The sequence below is a fragment of the Jaculus jaculus genome, chromosome 6 (genome assembly GCF_020740685.1).
Source record: "Jaculus jaculus isolate mJacJac1 chromosome 6, mJacJac1.mat.Y.cur, whole genome shotgun sequence".
Classification (NCBI taxonomy): Eukaryota; Metazoa; Chordata; class Mammalia; order Rodentia; family Dipodidae; genus Jaculus; species Jaculus jaculus.
This window is the reverse complement of record NC_059107.1, coordinates 1,893,181-1,913,800: the sequence shown is the minus strand read 5'-3', so window position 1 is coordinate 1,913,800 and position 20,620 is coordinate 1,893,181. Positions and strand designations below refer to the sequence as shown.

General features: G+C 49.9%; 1 protein-coding gene across 2 annotated transcripts in view; it reads left to right on the top strand.

Annotated features, from left to right (window-relative positions):
* Slc36a1 (solute carrier family 36 member 1) overlaps positions 1–20,620 on the top strand; it is a 54,936-nt gene that overhangs the window by 9,806 nt on the left and 24,510 nt on the right. The window contains exons 2-7 of one of the 2 annotated variants that reach the window (XM_004666596.2): positions 4,378–4,522; positions 11,077–11,167; positions 11,996–12,084; positions 12,559–12,654; positions 14,915–14,999; positions 18,234–18,452. In XM_004666596.2, coding sequence (XP_004666653.1) covers positions 4,383–4,522; positions 11,077–11,167; positions 11,996–12,084; positions 12,559–12,654; positions 14,915–14,999; positions 18,234–18,452 — 720 coding nt within the window. In that variant the 5' untranslated portion in view covers positions 4,378–4,382. The remainder of the gene's footprint in view (positions 1–4,377; positions 4,523–11,076; positions 11,168–11,995; positions 12,085–12,558; positions 12,655–14,914; positions 15,000–18,233; positions 18,453–20,620) is intronic. The other variant, XM_045152337.1, reaches the window with a different exon arrangement.

The following is a 20,620-nucleotide window of genomic DNA, read 5'->3' as shown; positions in this document are numbered from 1 at the left end:
GAGAGAGACTCTCTCTCTCTACCTCTTTCTGTCCTGTCACTCTCAAATAAATAAATAAAAATGAACAAAAAAATTAACAAAAGAGAGAGAGAGAGGGAGGGAGAGAGAGTGAGGGTGAGAATGGGCACATCAGGGCCTCCATCCATTGCAAACGGACACCAGATGCATGTGCCCCCTTGTGCATCTGGCTGACGTGAGTCCTAGGGGATTGAACCGTGGTCTTTTGGCTTTGCAGGTAAGTGCCTAAACCGCTAAACCATCTCTCTAGCTCATAACAAGATCTTCTTACCCACTAACTTGCCAGACTGAACCTTCTTGTTGCCTCCAGCCATCCTTATTTAGTTGATGGCTACCCCTTTCCTGATCCTGGCCTGACCCCTGGATATACACAGTGTGTCATCATTCCCCATGCCGAGTGCTGCATGGAACAGGACACGACGCATGGGCAGTTCTCTCCCTTGCTCACACAGCAGCCTAGAGCTCTCTTCACTTCTCTGGCGTCTGTTACTGTATTATTGACTGCCTTTGAGCTTATTATTAACCAAAACCTGCAAGGAGCACTTTCTTCTTTTTTCAATATGCATGCGGTTGCTAAGCCACATCTCCCACATCTGCAGTCATTTATTAGACTTTAGATCTTTAGGCTTGATCTGCTTTTTGATGAGTTTTCTTAGCAATGTTCTCCTCAGGGTAACTTCAGTTCTTAGATACAACATACAGGACCTCTCTCCAGTGTCTGAAGAAGAATCTGTCACATGAAGCAGCTGAGAGGGGTTTTGATATTTTTTTAAATTCTGTGTTATTTCTTAATTAAATTGTGTTTGCTATTATCTTGAATTTTTTAAAATTAAAAAAAATTCAAATATTTTTTATTAACAACTCCCATGATTATAAACAATATCTGATGATAATTCCCACCTGAGTGAGTCATCCCAAGGTCACTGCCATCTTAAAAGAGAAGCTTTTCTAACCAAAAGTGAGAGTAACATTAATATAAGTGTATGAACATTAAGATAAGTGCTTACTGGGCGGTTTGATAAGCATAGTTTATCCGTTTAGCCAGACAGCAGCAGACGTTACACCCCTAGGGCTCATGACTACCCTGTTTTAAGTTTTCAGTATTAGGGTTTTATTCCCTTCCTTGGAGCAGGCCTCCAGTCCAATTAGAGGGCAGTTGGTTTCCACCATGACAGATGTGCCACTATTGCACCCGTTGGCTCATTTGCCCTGGCTGGCCAAATATAAGGCTTGCAGTGTCCACTGTTGAGTATCTTCACTGGTGATATCGCTTTCTCCCATTGAACTGCATGTAGAATGGCTTTTTCCAGCTTTCTGTCAGCTGGTCTACATGGAGGAGGTTATCAGCTCAGTTCCAGTAGGATTTCTCAGTGGCCTTGCAGCCCAAGTATGTGGTGTCTTCAGCAATAGGGTTTACCATCTTTTCCTGATGTGAAACTAAGGGCCTCGGCAATGGCCTGTAATGTTTTGGGGGCATCAGGGACCTCCCTGGCCAGCAAGTCACTGGAAGGTATCCCATCCCTGGCATTGAAAATTTTCTAATAGCACTTGAAAGGTTCTGTTCCTAAGAAGCTCTTGGTATGTTGAAAAAGAGACTAGAAATAACTGTTTGCATAAATAATGACATTCACTGATTCTGGAATGTCAGCTGTACAGAGAGGTGGAGGTTATTTATTCCACTCTTCCTGCCCCTCCCCCACCTTTGCACATTTGGAAACTAAGATACCAGGAAAGAAAATTGTTCAGTGTTGTCAAGGAAATTGGTGATAGAGGCAGGCTTTGGACACACACATTAACTGCTAGCTTTTGCTTGCATGATGAGAGACTTTCCACTTTCTGTGTTAGAAGGTATCATAGATACCCCTCTCCCCCAGATTATCTTGTGAGTGTGTTTGTCCCAGAGCGGGACGATATCTGTGAATTCCTCCAGCACAGGTAGAAACCAATCCCTCAGGTTTTCAGCTGGAAGATGCTGGTGGGCTATCCAGGCTGGCTCCTCCCTGGGCTTGTAGGCCCTTGTGGTTTGAAGGCCTTTGTTACCACTAAAAGTCATGCTGGGGCTTGATCCCCAAGGGGATGGTGTTGAGAAATGCTAGGGTCTTTAAGAGGTAATTAGTAATTAGGTCATGATGGCTCCACCCTGAAGAAGGGATTAATGTGGTTTCTGAGTGAGAGGGTTAGTTTCTGTTACAGCAGGTTGTTTGTGGAGGAGCCCAGCATCTCTCCTTGCCTCTCCGTGTGACCCCCTCCTCCTCAGCCACTGGATTTCTAGTTTTGTGCCATGTCAAAGAAGCATGGCACCCTCTTCAGAAGCCTAGCAGATGCCAAGCCCTTCCTCGTGCTTCTTCCTCAGACAGTTAGTTACAGCAGCAGGTAGTGGATTGAGCCAGGTTCTTTTCTGACTCTCTGCCAGGCATTTTCCTCGTGAGACCTCGAGGACTCTCTCCTACCTTCAGTTGGTAGGAGGAGACGTGACTTCTCCCGTATCACTTGTGGGTATGCAGCAGCTGTTTTTCCAAGACTGGACCTCGTTGGAGCCCTTGGCTCAGAGCTGTCCTTGGGCAGCGCTGGGGGCCTTGGGGTGGATGGATGTGGTAATGGTGGTTGGAGAGCCGTCTCCTCAGCAGGTTTCTGAGCTGGCACCTCAGGCTCGAGGACCTGAATACAGGCACGTGCTGAAGGACAGCCTAATGGGCAAGGTCAAAGGATTTTGTTATCATTTTTAAATGTTTTATTTTATTATTAGAGACAGAAAAGAGAGAGAGAATGGGATTGCCAGGACCTCCAGCTACTGCAAATGAACTCCAGATGCACGCACCACCTTGTGCATTTGGCTTATGTGGGTACTAAGGGATTGAACCTGGGTTCTTAGGCTTCAAAGGCAAACACCTTAACCACTAAGCCATCTCTCTAGCCCTCTGTCTGTCACTTTTAATTTTACTCCATTCCCCTTCTTGATCGCAGATTCTTGGAGGATTCTTTTTCTGTTTAGTGCTTCTCGCAGAACCTGACACTGTAGCCAGGAGACTTTTCCAGACTCAGGGCTCCAGGAGACCTGTGTGCTTCCTGTTTTGCTACTGCCTAGCGGGGCAGGTCCCTCCATTTTGGGGGGACCGTTCCTTGATAAGACGAGAGGCTGCAGTAATCTGAAGACTCTTGGGGTGTTCATGACTTCCAGGGGCTATTTTTGCTGTCTACCAGAGAATGTCTGCTGTCTCTCTGCTGGAGTTGTCTGTGGAGAGAATCTGGCCCAGGCTTACTCTGTCACCCACACACAACAGGACGCGATTGTTCTCTCAGCACCTTCAAATGTGAACAGGAGGCGGAGAAATGGGGAAGGTGTGACACCTTGCCTCTGCATTGAAGAGGTCATAGCCAGCACTCCCTTAACAAGACGGGTTAACAAGGAGGGATAACATTTATTTAATCCAAGTTTTATGTGACACAGGAGCCTTCACAGAGAAAGGCCAAGGGACCCAGGGAAAACAAGCCACTTTAGAAAGTCCTAGAAGTGCTACTGGGACAGACTCTGGGACCCCTGTTCTTTTGCCTGCTAGAGCACCGGCACTTTGGGGTGTCGCTCTGTGAGTCCCAGCACAGCGCTGTGAAGGGGTTGGGGGGGCTTGGATGAAGGCCAGGGACTCATTTCCCTCATGTTTCTGCTCTTCCTGCCCGCTGCTTTTAGCTGCAGTGTCTTGGCACTGTGCTTGGTGGCAAGAACAGAGCCTGGGGGTGCCCACGTCAGTCCTCCAAAGGCTATGAGAAGGGCTGAGTTCCTGGCAGCAAGGAGAGTATTATTGATGACCCAGGGCCCCATGGGTTTTGAGCAGAGCTGGGTGACCCAGAGGGGACTTTGTGACTGCAACCACACTCTCTAGGAAGGTAGAGGAAAAAGAGGGAGCATTGAGAAACATCCAAGTACCTGGAACTGTGAGACTTTGCTCTGGGGAAAGTTGAACGATTTGGCCATTGTTTGAGGTCCAAGAGATTAGGTCCCAGGAGGCTGGAGGTAATCTCAGTGGAGGGAGCGATTCCTGGAGGTGTTTTCTCGTCCCGTCCCCACCTCCTTGGTGTTGCCTCACTGTCGCTCAGGCGCACTGTGATGAATTTAGATGTTTATGAGCGTGCCACCTTCTGGGAAGGTGGGGAGGCAGGGGCCCAGTGAGTCCGGCCTGCCCTGTGCACTTTGTACCTCTTGCATTCTCCTTGGTACCAGGCAGTCTGGTCAGACCCATTCTGCGGTGTGGCTGTCACAGGGAGCAGCTGTGACACTGATGGCGTCTGCCTCCGAGCCCGCTCCACACTTGGAGCTGAAGGCCCCAGGCACGGGAGGCCTGAGCGTTGCCTCTGTCCCCGCAGCCACCATGTCCACGCAGAGACTTCGCAACGGAGACTACCACGACTACAGCTCCACCGGCGCGAGCCCCGAGGAGAGCCCGTCCGAAGGCCGGAGCAGCTTCTCCCCCGGCTCCTACCAGCGCTTCGGGGAGAGCAGCAGCACGACGTGAGTAGCCGCGATCTCCCGCTCTCCTGGCTGTGAGCCACGTCCCATGGCCTGCCTTGGAGGTGAACGGTGTCCTCCCTTGACAGAAGAAACTGCCCCAGGCAGCGCAGGTGGCAGTGCCAAGGCGCTGCCACTTCGTGAGGCATTTCCCATTCTTTCACCGGGTTGGTCCCAGAAAGTCGGTGGCCGGCAAGAGCTTGCACTGAGTAGCTGCCATCCAAAGAGATAGTGTCATCCAGCACTGGGGAGGCAGAGGCAGGAGGATGGCCGTGAGTTTGAGGCCACCCTGAGAACACACAGTTAATGTCAGGTCAGCCTGGGCCAGAGTGAGACCCTACCTTGAAAAACACAAAACAAACAAACAACAACAAAAAAAAACGGGATAGTGTTATCTTGCTGTAGAACCCTGTGCCATCCATCTGCCCCGGAACCTCATATGCCTCGTGGTTCCATTGGAGCCTCCCTGGCAGATAGAGTCCCCTTGGGACTTCTGCGTCATCGCCAAGAAGCCAGTTCACCAGACTGAAGGAGTGGGGGGGAGAGCTTAATTTTGCACTTAACCCCCACTTCCCACGACGGGAAAGAGGTGAGTGGCCTCCCACCACCCGCCTCAGCACACTTGTAGTGTCTCTGGGGACCCCAGCACCTCATCCTTGGCAGCCCTGTCATCTGGCCTCAGGCTCAGCGGTCACCCTTCCTTCCTCTGTGGGTTGAATGTGACTTACTGAGGGTTCCTTTGTGTCCTAGAGTTGTGCCAGCCCCAGGAGCCCATGGAAGTTGTCTCAGAGGCCCTTGCAGGGGGAAACGCCCCTGTTTGCACACTCCCCCGGGCTAGTTAGTTATTTTCTCCCTGAACTGGGGTAGATCTAGAAGATACGGTCTGCCCACGTGGCCCAGCCCCTTGACTGCCCGAGCTGGCATGTGTCTCTGTGGCTTGTTTCTCACGTGGCTGGCTTTTCGTAGACCCCGACTCGCCTGTGGTTTCAGCTCTTGGAAGAGACTGCCCATAGCACAGCTGGCCGCAAGGAGAACCGTCCCTCCCCTCTGCCTTCTAACCTTGTCCACCCCATTGGTGTCCCCCAGGCAGAAGGAGCCCTACTCGTGACCACTTCCCATGCTGTTGTGTAAGCCCTCTGAGCTTCTCTCGGGTCGGCTCCCTTCCCGTTTTTGCCCTCGAGCGCCAGCCTGTCTATGCACCGCATGAAGTTCCACTCCACCCGCCACTCCATAGCTTCTGGCTCATGCAGGGGCCTCTGTTACTGATCTGAATGCTGCTCATTTCACACTGGGCTTTCTCGGGTAGAATCCAAACTTATTTCCACTGCTTTCTTGGTAATCAAGACTCCTTCCTTGAGTTTGTATCGTGACACTTTCCCAGGTCTCGTCCAGCCCCGGTACTGGCGTGCCTGGCGACCGGGACAGCCCGCGTGCAGGTGGTGGTGGTTTCTCGGTCCCCTCACACTTGGCACAGGGAAGCTTTTCCTTTGGGACTTGGAATATTGCTTACTGCAGCCTGGGGTGCAGGATGTACCAAGACGTTTATGTAGGAGACATGCCACGCCACGAGTGGTTAAAGCTGACTTGGAAACCCCTGTGAACCCAAGTGGAACTTTGATAAGGAGGTGTTAGGGACAGGCTTTGAGCTGGGTGCTTTGCCTTACCTTGTTGCCTAGTTTGCTAAGGCACAAATTACATAGCTGAGCTTCTCAGCCACTGCCCACACCCGGTGCTTTCAGAAACTGAAGGTCCGGTCGCAGATGTGAACCTCAGGCCTCGACATTTGACGCTGTCTACCTGTTGACAGCTGGGACGGCAGCCTCAGACTACACCCCTTGGCACGCCTTCCTCCTGGGTGACCTGCTGAGGGTGCCTCAGGCTTGCTTCCCAGACTGGTAGGTCACCGGCTCTCACTGGTCTTAGTTGACCTGGGGTATCCATGTGCCAAGGGTGCTCTCCAGACTTTGGGGTCCCGAGAGCGTCTCTGCATAGTTGTGCTAAGGTACCATTTGTTCCTCACCACGCTGATGCGTGCACTGGGGATGGGAAGTGGTGGTGGGTAAAACCACTGGCACCTGGCACTGGGTGATGAAGAGAGGTGTGGCTCCACATTGTGCTAGTTATGAGGGAACAAAAGGAAAGGCTTCCCTTGAGAATATCCTTGGGCTGGGGTGGTGGCTCAGCAGTTAAAAGGCACTTGCTTGCAAAGCTTGCTGACTCGGGTTCAGTTCCCTAGTACCCACATAAAGCCAGATGCAAACACACATACACACACACACACAAATAGACACAAATACTAAAAAAAAAAAAAAAAAAAAAAAAGAAAGAAAGAAAAGGAACATCCTTGATGAGAGCTGGAACTGTAGCCCAGTGGGAAGAATGTGTGTTTAGCATCCAGGAAGCCCTGGGTATGATGTGACCCCTAGCACTTCCTAAGCCAGGCGTGATGGTGCATGCCCATCATTCCAGCATTTGGAGGGAGAGACAAGAGTTGCAGAAATTCAAGGTCATCCTTAGCTACATAGCAAGTTCAAAGTTAACCTGGGTAATTTGAAACCCTGTCTCAAAACAAAACAAAACAAAATTGCAAAAGAATGTCCATGATGAAGGCTGAAGGGATGGCTTAGCAGTTAAGAGCTTGCCTTTGAAGCCTAAGGACCCCGGTTCAATTCCCCAGGACCCACATTAGCCAGATACACAAGGGGGCGCACACGTCTGGAGTTTGTTTGCAGTGGCTGGAGCCCCTGGCGTGCCCATTCTGTCTCTCTGCCTCTTTGTCACTCTCAAATAAATTAATAAAAATAAACATTAAAAATATTTAAAATTAATTAAAAAACAATGTCCACGATGAAATAGTCAAATTTCTTTTTATTACACTTCAGCAGGTCTTTCACTAGGTTGTATGACAAAATGAGAAAAGGAGCAAAGTGTGAGTGAGAGCTTGGAGTTGCCAACTGAACTAGCCACTTTAAGTTTATTCTTTATTTATTTACTAGAGACGGGGGTGGGGGGGTGGTGGAGAGTGGGTGTGCCAGGGCCTCTAGCCACTGCAAACGAACTCCAGGTACATGCACCATCATGTGCATCTGGCTTACATGGGACCTAGAGAATTGAACCTGGGTCCTTAGGCTTTTCAGGCAAGAGCCTTAACTGCTAAGCCATCTCTCTAGCCCTGAACTAGCAATATATATATATATATATATTTTTTTTTTAATTAATTACTTTTTTATGAGCGAGAGTGAACGAGAAAGCACGTGCAAATTGACACTCCAGGGCCAAACCACTCTCATATTGACCAGTGGGAGCTCACTGCAGTCGAACTCCAGATGAACTCCAGATGCGTGCGCCATCTTGTGCACATGTGTGACCTTGTGCCCATGCATCACCATGTGTTTCTGGCTTATGTGGGTTCTGGGGAGTCTAACCCGGGTACTTAGCGTTCATAGGCAGTCATCTTAACTGCTAAGCCATCTCTCCAGCCCTATATTTTTTTTTTAAGTTGAAAGAACACTCAACACTCAGCTAACTAGGTTTTTCCACACCTGAGGAGTTAGTATTTTCTCTGAAAAAAGAAAAAAAGAAATGTACACATCAGCTCAGGAAAAATAGTCAACAATATTTGTTGCCCATTTAAAAAGTTTGAGTTTTGAAGTAAAATTAAGAAAAAAACAAACAAACCCAAACCACCCTCATATTGACCAGTGGGAGCTCAGCTCAGCAACTGCTTTCTACCGGAAAGCGTCTCCTGTGAGGACAGTGCCTACACTCCTGTGTGCGATATTTTGGTAACATCTTCATAATGCAGGAAGCCAGCGTTCTCCAAGTAGGCAAAGTGTGTTAGGAAACTGCACGAGCAAATGACCCACTGGGAGGTGAGAAGATACCTGAGTCTGAGATGTTCCCACTCCACATTGCTGCGAGCCCCTGAGGAACTCTCATTTCATCGTGGAGTGTTATCAAAGACAAATGTCATAGCAGAAGAGACTATTGAAATACTCCTTCTTTGGGCTGGAGGGATGGCTTAGCGGTTAAGGCGTTTGCCTGCAAAGCCAAAGGATCCTGGTTCTGCTCTCCAGAACCCACCTAAGCCAGGTGGTGCATACGTCCGGAGTTCCTTCACAGTGGCTGGAGACCCTGGCGTGCCCATTCTCTCTTTGCCTCTTTCTCTCTCTCTCAAGTAAATAAATAAATAAAATATTTATAAATGTTAATAAAATACTTCTTCCTTTTCCAAGTACATGTCTGAGCAGATCACGTTTTATGTGGAGTGAGTGTAGAAATGGACACACACAGTTGGCTTCTGTTCTGTGAGACATTTCAGAGGTTTGGAAGACATGAAGCACAGGGTGATTCTTCTCACATTTTTCTTTTACTGGAAAATAGAGTTAATTTCATCAAAAACTGTTCATATGTAACAAACCTGTTATTTTAATTACATGCATTTGATTTTCTGGTTTTCACTTTAATCTACTATATATCATGAAATGCAGTCTATGTAGGCAAAGGTATTGGGGGCCGTGGTTCCTCGGGTCATGAAGACGACCCCAAAACAGAAAAGAGCGAGTGCAAATGTTAAGGCTTCTCCCTTCCCCCTCTGGAAGGTCATCCACCTTGTGGGTGCAATGTCATGGCCTCTGGAGGGGACTCCGTGACACTCATTCCAGCTTGGGGCTGTCTATTAAAGAAGAATTTTGACTAGTGGTCTGGAACCTTGGAGGCTCTGGACCAAAGGGACCTTGGAAATCATCGTGTCCTGGTTCGGTATCTTCAGAGTACAGGTGAGACTATAGCCAAGAAAGGGGAGGCGCTTGGTTCCATGGAAGGGATGACAGAGCGAGGCCAGAATGCCCTGGTCCCCATGAAGCTGGCTCAGGGGACATTTGGAGGAACTTCTGGGAGGCAGAAGGGCTTACTGTGGTGTTTACCTTTGCACATAAGTGGATTAAACATTTGCTAAGATAGAAATTTAATAGGTACATTATCTCCTGGCTACTGGCTACTGATAATACACTTGGCCTCTGGGCTCCTGAGCAGAGCAGGGAGCATGTTCTCTTCTCGTGCAAAGTCAAAAGCTGCTCCTGATTGTTCCCTGGAACCCCGAGAGCCGTGGGGAGGGTCACTTGCTTTCTGAAGACGAAGGGAGAGAGCCTGGGTAGCTCTCACTAATGTCCCGTGTGGGTGGCAAGTGCTGTTGGTTCTTTGTTTCTGCTTGCACGCAGACTTGAAGAAAAGCATCGGTTTGCAGGCAGTTAGGAAAGTATTCCCCCAGGTGTCACAGGCCACGATCCGCGGCCGCCTTGTGCCCATTTCCACCTCTGCTGTGGTGTTTGTGCGAGGTAGATGGTGTTTGTTGAGTGAAAGGATGAATGAGGACATCGGAGAAGGTTTGCAGCTGTGGCACAGAGGGGCAGTCGGTACAAAGGCAGGGTCATCTTGAGGCGGATGGGTAGGTCAGGCGACCTTCTGAAGAGACCTTCTCCAGTCTTGCAGCCTGTGGCAGTTGATGTCTCGTGTGTGTCTCTGTGTGTTTTTAAGGTGCAGGCACACGTGTGTACAGGCGTGCATGCAGATATGTGCACATGCACATAGAGGCTAGAGGACAACCTTGGATGTTACCAGCCACCCGGAGCTCTTGGCCTGGAGCTCATCGATGAAGTCAGAGTGGCTGGCCAGCGAGCTTCTGAAGTCCTCCTGTCTCTACCTCCCAGTGCTGGGATTACGAGCAGGCACCACCATGCCTAGCTCTCACGTGGGTGCTGGGGCTCAAACTCAGTTCCTTATGCTTCCAAGGCAGCACTTGATTGACTGAGTCATCTCCCTAGCCCTGGATTCTGTATTTTTAAAAATATTTATTATTTATTAGCGAGAGAGAGAGAGAGAATGGGTGTGCCATAGCCTCCAGCCACTGCAGACAAACTCCAGATGCATGTGTCACCTTATGCATCTGGCTTACGTGGGTCCTAGAGAATCGAACCTGGGTCCTTAGGCACCTTAACCACTAAGCCATCACTCCAGCTCCGGCTTCTATGGGAACTTCTGGTCTCTCATAGACATTGATTCTGTTCACTCTTTCTGTTTGACGGTTTGGACTTTTATTTTGTCGTTCCCCCATTTTCCTACACCAGGGTCTGCCCATTGTAGTTATGTCTTGTCGTCCTCTGTTGTACTCTGGGTGTTGTCTAGTGGTCTATTTAAAGGTTGCAACCAGGCCTGAATAGAGGAGTAAAGGATAGGGTGCCTGGGAGGGGTCTCATTATCCCCTTGGCTTCTTGTCTGAGAGAAGAGGAGCTTGGGAAGTGCCAAGGTCAGAGGCCTTGGGTACCCTGGTAAGAGTGCTTTCTGGGGTCAGACTAGCCAGCCTGGACTCTGGCCCCGCCCCTTATTATGTGTGTGACCTTGAGCAGGTTGCTTCTTCATGAAATCTCACAGGGTTATTTTCAAATGAGGTAATGCGTGCGGGCACCAAGTGTCAGCCCTTTGTGCGGTGTCCTCAGTGTGTGAGAGGCCTTAGCTCCCATTGTGGTTAACATTCCCTGTCTGCCTTCTTCCCGCCTCAGATGGTTCCAAACCCTGATCCACTTGCTGAAAGGCAACATCGGCACAGGACTGCTGGGACTGCCTCTGGCAGTGAAAAACGCAGGCATCTTGGTAAGTCTGCACCAGCGGAGGGGTATGGTAGTGGCAAGTGTCGGAATATTAGGTGTGCGTGCGTTTAATTTAGCTGGAAAACAAAAAAGCAAGGCTCAGACATTCATTCATCAAGCTATGTATTCAGGTCGTGTGTGTGCCAGGCACTGCCTGGGCTCTAAGACACTACCAGTTTCAGAGTTGCCGATGGTTCTCAGCCAGGTGCTGTCCTTCTTGATAAGCCCAGCTCTGAGGATAACTTCCTCTCCTGTGTCCCTTAGTCCAGCTTATCTTGGTCACAGGAACTCCTGTCCTGCTGATTACAACAGTGCAGGGACAAACTTATCTTGAACTGTTCTCCAGAGAATTCACTATCTGGAAGGTAGGTCTAAGGTCTTGATAAAAACACACACATGCACACACACACATGAGCTAATATCCATGATCACGTATCTCATATCAGCCAGAAACTCTGTCCTTAGAAGTTCCCCTTATGGGCTGGAGAGATGGCTTAGCGGTTAAGGTGCTTGCCTGCAAAGCCTGAGGACCCATGTTCACTCTCTCTCCAGATCCCATGTAAGCCAGACACAAAGGTGAGGCAAGCACAAGGTTGCACATGCCCATTAGGTGGCACAAGTGCCCAGAGTTCAATTTCAGTGGCTGAGGCCATGGTGCGCCAATTCACACACACACTCTCTCTCTCTCTCTCTCTCTCTCTAGCTTTTCTCTTAAAAAAAAAAAGAAGTTCCCTTCACTAACATCATTTGCAAATCAAGTCTTTCTTTGTTGTGTATACTCCTAATCCTGCCTGCTTGTCTCTCCTCTCTTGCCTGCAACCCCTGTACCCAGATGGGGCCCCTCAGCCTGCTGGTCATAGGCATCGTGGCTGTGCACTGCATGGGCATACTGGTGAAGTGTGCTCACCACCTCTGCTGCAGGTGAGAGCCCCGGGCCGTCTGGAGGGGGTCTCAGTTGTTACGGGGGGGGGGGGGGGGCATCTTTTGTGGGTCTGTTGGGAAAGTGGCCCGTGCAGCTTGCTCTTCGCAGTCGCTGGAGGCGGTGCAGTCACAGCAGAGTTACTTCTCCCTGCTGGCTTCATGTTACTTTGGGGCATTGTCACCTCTTAAAGTGACTTACGTCCACTGGACAGAGACTGCATTCTAAAGTTCTAGGCTTCTGCTAGTAGTTGCCCTGTAAAAATGATTCTACCAGATGGTTGTGAATTGTAATGAAGGTGGGCATGCCGTCCGCTGCACATCTCTGAGCCTTAGGAGCATTAGATGCAGGACTCAGAGGTCCTCTGGGGTGCCAAGTGGGCAACTGGCCCTGGGACTCAGTGGTTCCGTGTTCTCTGTCGCCACCGCTGTCTTACCCACGTGTTCTGGGCTGTCTGTATTTACCCTCTCTCCCAGATTGAACAAACCCTACCTGGACTACGGGGACACAGTGATGCATGGACTGGAATCCAGCCCCAGCGCCTGGCTCCGGAACCACGCCCACTGGGGAAGGTAACCGGCTACCTTGTTCCGCTCGGTCTGGTCATGGCTCCCCATGTGGGGGACTGTTGCAGTCCGGTTCACATTGCTGGTAGAAATCACCTAACCAAGAGCAGCTTCTGGGAAAAACAGATTTATTTTGGCTTACAGGCTTGAGGAGAAGCTCCACGATGGCAGGGGAAAACGATGGCATGAGCAGAGGGTGGACATCACTCTCTGACCAACATAAGGTGGACAATAGCAACAGGAAACTGTGCCAAACACTGGCAAGGGGAAACTGGCTGTAACATCCATAAGCCCACCCCCAACAATACACTCCTTCCAGGAGGCATTAATTCCCAAATATCCATCAGCTGGAAACCTAACATGCAGAACACCTAAGTTTATGGGGGACACCTGAATCAAATCACTACAGGGACCAAAGATAGGCAAGTGACATGTGGGGACAGTGAACTGAATTGCACGTAGAATGGCTTCTTCCAGCTTTCTGTCAGCTGGTCTACATGGAGGAGGTTTTCAGCTCAGCTCCAGCAGGAATTCTCAGTGGCCTTGCAGCCCAAGTATGTGGAGTCTTCAGCACTAGGGTCTTACCATCTATTCTTCGTGGGAAACCAAGGGCCTCGGCAATGGCCTGTCATGTTTCGGGGGACAGTGCCGGGGTAGAGGACATCGGTGGGGTCAGCTCTGCTGGTGGTAAGCCTTTAGACCTTGGGCTGGGTGACCTTTCCCTTTTCAGGCTTCAGTTTCTCATCCGTATAGGTAGGGCCTGGCATGAAAGGTTTCTAAAGGCCATTTCTGCTTTGGGTTTCATGACAACACATTCTGTTCACTCATTTGTTCAACCACTGCATCTTGGTAGTCTCTTACACGTGGCCCAGAACAGCTCTAGATGAGGAAGGGAGATATATTCCCTGGGGCAAATTACGTGGGTCCCCACCCTGCAGGGGTGCATGACCTGCATAGGGTGAAAATCCTGTGGGGAGAGAAGCCAGAAAGCAAGACAGAAGCTCAGGGATGGTGGAAACGGACCGGGAGAGAACCCTGTTGGGGGCGGGCCTGTCAGGTCTCATGTCTGACGGCGGTGGTTGAGGACGCAGGTGATGGGGTTGGAGGCAGGGCCCGTGAAAAATACTTTATTTATTTGAGAGAGAGAGAGAGCATGGGCACACCTTACTGACTGGGAGAGGCCAGATTGGGGAGTGACCACCATGGTTTGACTGGTTGATTCTTCCTGCCTCCCTTCTTGTCCTAAGTGTGTGCTCATAGGAAGAACTTTGTTTTCTTTTGATGATCAAGAGCATGCGCGTGAGAGAGAATTGGTGTGCCAGGGCCTCCAGCCACTGCAGTCGAACTGCAGACGCGTGCGCCCCCTTGTGCGCATGTGTGACCTTGCGTGCTTGTGTCACCTTGTGCGTCTGGCGTACGGGAAAGCTGGAGAGTGCAGCGTGGGTCCTCAGGCTTCACAGGCAAGTGCCTTAATGGCTAAGCCATCTCTCCAGCCCAAGAATTATTTTTTTTTTGTTTTTGGCTTTTCAAGGTAGAGTCTCACTCTAGCCCAGGCGGACCTGGAATTCACTCTGTAATCTCAGAGTGGCCTTGAACTCATGGCGATCCTCCTACCTCTGCCTCCCGAGTGCTGGGATTAAAGGCGTGCGCCACCACGCCCAGCCTCCAGAACAATTTTCTGAACATGACTGGAGGACATACTGGGTGAAGTAAAAGCAAATACTGGTCATCATTGCATGGCTATCCTCCTAGAATTTTCTGTATATATGCAAAACATTCATATGTTTTTTTTTTTTCTCCACAAGTGGACCTTTTATGTTTGTCATTTGCCAACTCTCTTTTCCCCTTAAATGCCTCAGCTATTCTCCTGTGACAGTACATAGATTCAATCCATTCTTTCTCACTACAGTACCATTTTCCATTTGAGAAGGGTCTATAATGTGCTCCTGAGTTTCCTATGGCAAGGGCTCCCTGAGGCTGTGGGAAAGAAGGTGTCAGCTGGGAGGTGGTTGGGGAGGAGGCCCAGGGGCAGGCATGGCACCTGGTCTGCTGGGGGATCCCCTGAGCTCACGCAGGAACACTCAAGCCAGCAAGGGCCTTGGGAACCGCATAGACCAGCCCCTCCCCCTCCTCAGACTCCACTGGTGCACCTGGTCCTCTTCCCTGGGCGCCTGTTCTCATCACCTGCTGGCAAGGGCACGTGGCACTGATGTCTGTGGGAGACTGTGTGCCTGATGGTCTGTGCGGTCCTCTGTCCCCTCCGCAGGCGCACTGTGGACTTCTTCCTCATCGTCACCCAGCTGGGCTTCTGCTGTGTGTACTTTGTGTTTCTGGCTGACAACTTCAAACAGGTAGGGTCCTGGTAAAAAAGGGGGGTGAGAATCGAATGGAATTTCTGCTTGGGGCTCCTTCCAAGCCTAATGTTTGGGTGTTTTACATTTTTTGTTGTTGTTTATTTATTTACTTGAGAGAGACAAAGAGAGAAAGAGACAGAGAGAGAGAGAATGGACGCACCAGGGCCTCCAGCCACTGCAATCGAACTCCAGACCCGTGCACCCCCTTGTACATCTGGCTAACGTGGGCCCTGGGGAACCGAGCCTTGAACCGGGCTCCTTAGGCTTCACAGGCAAGCGCTTAACCGCTAAGCCATCTCTCCAGCCCAAGTGTATGGGTTTTAACCCCTTATGCACCGTCTTGTTTGATTCTCATCCAAACATGGGGGTGAAAAGAAACTCCGGGTTGTCTTGCCAGTCTGTTACCCATCAGCGGGGGCCCGTGTGGAGGCAGGAAAAACTCTTCGAGGGCGGGGCTTGGGAGGGCTTTGTTTTTGTGGCATCTGCTGGCAGTGGGCTGCCGCAGGCAGGCGGGAGTGGCAGCGGGAGATGCTCTGGTGTCACAGCCCCAGAGCAGGCCTTGGATCCTGGGGCCCTTAGCTTTCCCAGTGGCACCCTTCTTGGGTAGGCCTGGGAATACAGGATTCCCCCAGTTGTTAGGGGGACTGGTGTTGTAGATAGAGGGCAGGCACAGGTGTCAGGCATCCTTGACAGCAGCTTGTGTTGAAGTGCCTAGATGTCTGAGACACTGGCCCTGGTAGGCATGGCCAACCTTTTGATATTGTGAAATGACATTGTCATCTGCAAAGTTTATGTCCCAGAACCGACAATTGAGTTACAAAAAAAAAAAAAAAAAAAAAAGGGCTGGAGAGATGGCTTAGCGGTTAAGCGCTCGCCTGTGAAGCCTATGGACCCCGGTTCGAGGCTCGGTTCCCCAGGTCCCACGTTAGCCAGATGCACGAGGGGGCGCACGCGTCTGGAGTTCGTTTGCAGAGGCTGGAAGCCCTGGCGTGCCCATTCTCTCTCTCTCTCCCTCTATCTGTCTTTCTCTCTGTGTCTGTCGCTCTCAAATAAATAAACAAAAAAATTAAAAAAAAAATCACACTCACAAACCTCTTAAATGTTTTGAGAAAGTTTACGGTTTTGTGTGTCGGGCCCCACTCTCAGTTATTCTCGATGGCAATGTGGTCTCCTGTGGCCCACAGGCTGCTGGGTGGACGTGCCTGCGTGGAAGGCCTGGCAGCTCTCTGACACTCTCCCTGGGCCAAGGCCTCACAGGCTGTCGTCTTTAGCCACATTTCACCATCTCCCCCATGGAGACCGTCCTCTTATTCCTGGCCTGGTTGTGCTCTTGAACTTTTCAGCTGTCTTTTTTTCCAGCTGTGAGCACCCGGCCACTTTGATGCTTTTGTGTCTTGGCCTGCAGCGGCTCATCTCTGCCCCTGTTTCCTCCACCCCCATGGTCAAGCATGGCCGCCTTTCTGCTTCTGCTGCTCTGCTGGCCCTGTGACTCCTGTCTTTGTGTCCCCAGCGCAGCCCACCCTAGTAAAAGAAAACATCTGCTCAGAATAAGCCTTTTAGCCAGGCAGGGGGTGCACACCTTTAATCCCAGCACTTGGGAGGCAGAATTAGGAGGACCACCATGAATTCGAGGCCAGCCTGAGATTACATAGTGAATTCCAGGTCAGCCTGGGCTAGAGTGAGACCCTACCCTTTGTTGAGCTTAATGTTGCAGTGCCAGGGGAGGCAGTGTTGTAGAGCATCTCTCAGCCGACTCACTAAGAGAGTCCAATAGCCAGAGGAGTGTTTGTACCAGCGGCAGCAAACCTCACACGTGAAGGAAGGTTTGTGTTTGCACCAATCACAGCCTTGTCACAACAGCGCTCCCTGCTGGGCCACCGGGGAATTGCTCCCTCTGGCGTTGGAAGTGGCCGCAGGATCATGTAGAGGCTTCTGAGAGCAAAAAGCTCCCTGAAGTTGCCTGAAACAGTCCTGGCTGAGGCTCTGTGGTCAGGGGCAGGACCAAGCCACGGGGGTGGGTGTGTAGTCTCTTCCAGGCACTCGCGGAGTGTTCAATACGGTCAGGGTTGTCACAAGGAAAGCCTGGGGAACTTGTTTGTCCCATCGTCTGGCTGCATGGCAGTCAGGGTGGGAAGACATGGTGCCAACAGCTGCCAGCTCAGTGGGCAGCTTGCCCATCCCCCAGCACCTCTGCTTATTTTTCCAAGAGGAACATCGGAAGGGGCGCTTATGATGAGATTCTGGGGAACCTGTCATTGTGGTGTTTTTTTAAAAAAATATTTTATTATTTTTTTAAAAATATTTTTTGTCATTTTTACTTCTTTATTTGAGAGTGACAGAGAGAGGGAGAGAAAGAGACACATAGGAAGGGAATGGGCACGCCAGGGCTTCCAGCCACTGCAAACGAACTCCAGATGCGTGCGCCCCCTTGTGCATCTGGCTAACGTGGGTCCTGAGGAATCGAGCCTCGAACCAGGGTCCTTAGGCTTCACAGGCAAGCACTTAACCACTAAGCCACCTCTCCAGCCCAAAAATATTTTATTTTTATTTATGTTTTGAGAGTGGGAAAGAGGCAGAGAGAGAGAATAGGTGTGCCAGGGCTTCCATCCACTGCAAACTCCAGATGTGTGTACCTCCTTGTGCATCTGGCTTATGTGGGTACTGGAGAATGGAACTGAGGTCCTTTAGCTTTGCAGGCAAGCACCTGAACTGCTAAGCCATCTCTCCATCCTTGTGGTGTTTTTAAAAAAATATTTTTATTTATTTGCAAGCAGAGAGAGAGATAGAAGAGAGAGACAGAGAGAATGAGCACACCAGGGTCTCCAGCCACTGTATGCGCCGCTTTATGCATCTGGCTTTACAAGGGTCCTGGGGAATCAAACTCTGGTCTTTAGCACTTGCAGATAAATGCCTTAACCACTAAGTCATCTCTCCCGCCCTCATTGTGGTGGTTTTAATAGGCCTTAACAATGTTAGCCTGCCGAGTGTCCCTGTGGGTCCCCTTCATCTGTCTCATAGCCTTCTGTTTTTAGTAAGATGGACCAAACCCAGCTCAGACAGTTGGCTTGGTAACAATGACCCATGAAGATCTTTCAGGAAGGTTCCCTAGCCACTGGAGTCTATAAGGGCAAGTTCACACCCTGGATCTTCAGTCAGGAACCTTTTCTAATGAGACACGTGTTGGGTTAGTCATGGGGGAGGGCTTCTCGTTTTCCTTTCTTCTTGTTCTAGGTGATCGAAGCGGCTAACGGGACCACCAACAACTGCCACAACAATGAAACGGTGATTCTGATGCCCACCATGGACTCGCGACTCTACATGCTGACCTTCCTGCCCTTCCTGGTGCTGCTGGCCTTCATCCGGAACCTCCGCATCCTGTCCATCTTCTCCCTGCTGGCCAACATCAGCATGCTGGTCAGCCTGGTGATGATCTATCAGTTCATTGTCCAGGTACGAGCCCAGGCCCTACCCCGTCCTTCTACGGACTGTGGGAGAAACAAACAAATCACGTATGTGGAATGCTTGTATGTCGCTTACGTGGGAAATATGTAGAACAGATGTGGTGTGACTTTTCCCAAGGAGACATTTACCCCAGTTAGGGTACCAGTCGTGGAAAGCCAGATGCACATGGCACATGCATCTGGAGTTTATTTGCTGTGGCTGGATGCCCTGGCATGCCCATTCTTTCTCTCTCTTCTCTCTCTCTCTCTCTGCCTCTTTCTCTGTGTCTCAGATAAATAAATAAAATATTAAGAAAAAAACACAAATATGTCTAGGAGGGCTGGAGAGATGGCTTAGCTGTTAAGGCACTTGTCTGCAAAGCCAAAGGATCCAGGTTCAATTCCCCAGGACCCATGTAAGCCAGGTGCACATGGCACATGCACCTGGAGTTCATTTGCAATGGCCCTGGTGTGCCCATTCTCTCTCTTTCTCTCTGTCTCAAATAAATATATTAAATATTTTTTAAAGTATGTGTTGGCTGGAGAGATGGCTTAGCAGTTAAGGCATTTTCCTGCAAAGCCAAAGGATCCCAGTTTGACTCTCCAGGACCCAAGTAAGGGGGCACATGCATCTGGAGTTCGTTTGCAGTGGCTGGAGGCCCTGGCACATCCATTCTCTCTCTCTCTCTCTCTCTTTCTGCCTCTTTCTCTCTCTCTCAAATAAATTATACATATATATATATATATATATATGCATTTCAATTTTTTGTTTTATGTTTATTTATTTATTTGAAAGTGACAGACAGAGAAAGAGGCAGAGAGAGAGAGAGAATAGGCATGCCAGGGCCTCCAGCCACTGCAAACGAACTCCAAATGCATGTGCCCCCTTGTACATCTGGCTAACGTGGGTCCTGGGGAATCAAGCCTTGAACCAGGGTCCTTAGGCTTCACAGGCAAGCGCTTAACAGCTAAGCCAACTCTCCAGCCAAATATATATATGTATTTTTGAAAAGCATGTCTAGTAGGGCTGGAGAGATGGCTTAGCAGTTAAAGCACTTGTCTGTGAATCCTAAGGACTTATGTATGAGTCCCCAGGACCCATGTAAGCCAGATGCACATGATGGTCCATGCTCTGGAGTTCATTTGTAGTGGCTGGAGGGCCTGGCACTCCCATTCTCTCTATCCCTTCTCTGTCTCTCTCTCTCAAATAAATTAAAAAACATGTCTAGGAGAGAGTGGGGAGGTTAGGAATGGGATTACTACCAACAGAAATTGCTATTGTAAATCTTCTTATAAAGTGACTGGTTATTGTATACAGTCAGAAAATGGAGAAAATGTTCTAAGATCAAAATAAAAATCAGGGCTGGGGAGAAAGCTTGGTCGGTGAAGTGCGCTTGCCTCACGAATGTGAAAACCTGAGTTTGGAGTCCCAGGATTTGCATAAAAATGCCAGGCGTGGCAGCACCAGTACCGTCCCAGCACTGGGCCACCATGGAGACAGGGCCTCTGGCGCTCACTAGCTCAGTTAGTCTAGGCGAATTGGTGAGCGCCAGGTCAGTGAGAGGCTCTGCTCTGCAAGGGTGGATAGTACCTGAGACAGCATCTAGCGATGTTCTCTGGTTTCCACCTACACACATGTGCACTTGCACCCCGCCGCACATGCACACGTATGCACGGACTTACAGGAAACATCAATAAAAATAGAAGCAGATTAACATCCCCTTCAAGAGTGTGTACAAGTTCTCCTGTTCTGCTAAGTCACTGGCTGATAGAGACTGGCTCCTCTGTAGAACTTAAATTTTTTAAAAATTGTGTGTGCGCACGCATGCACGCGTGCGTGTGTGTGTGTGTGTGTGTGTGTGTGTGTGCACGTGCGTGCGTGTGTGGGCACATGTGTACCGCAGCATGCATGTGGAGGTCAGTTGTCATTTTTGTTCACCGCTGTGCGCCCTGGGCTGCCTGGTCCGCAAGCTGCTGGCCGTTCTCCCATCTCCACCTCCCATCTTGCCGGGGGAGTGCTAGGATTGCAGACCCTCGGTACTGCGTCGGCTGTGTGGGTTCTGGAGACCCAGATGCATGTCATCACTCTTGTGCACCAAGCGCTTTGCCCCCTGAGCCATCTCCCAGAGTTGTTTTTTTTTTTTGTTATTGTTGTTTATTTTGTTTATTTATTTGAGA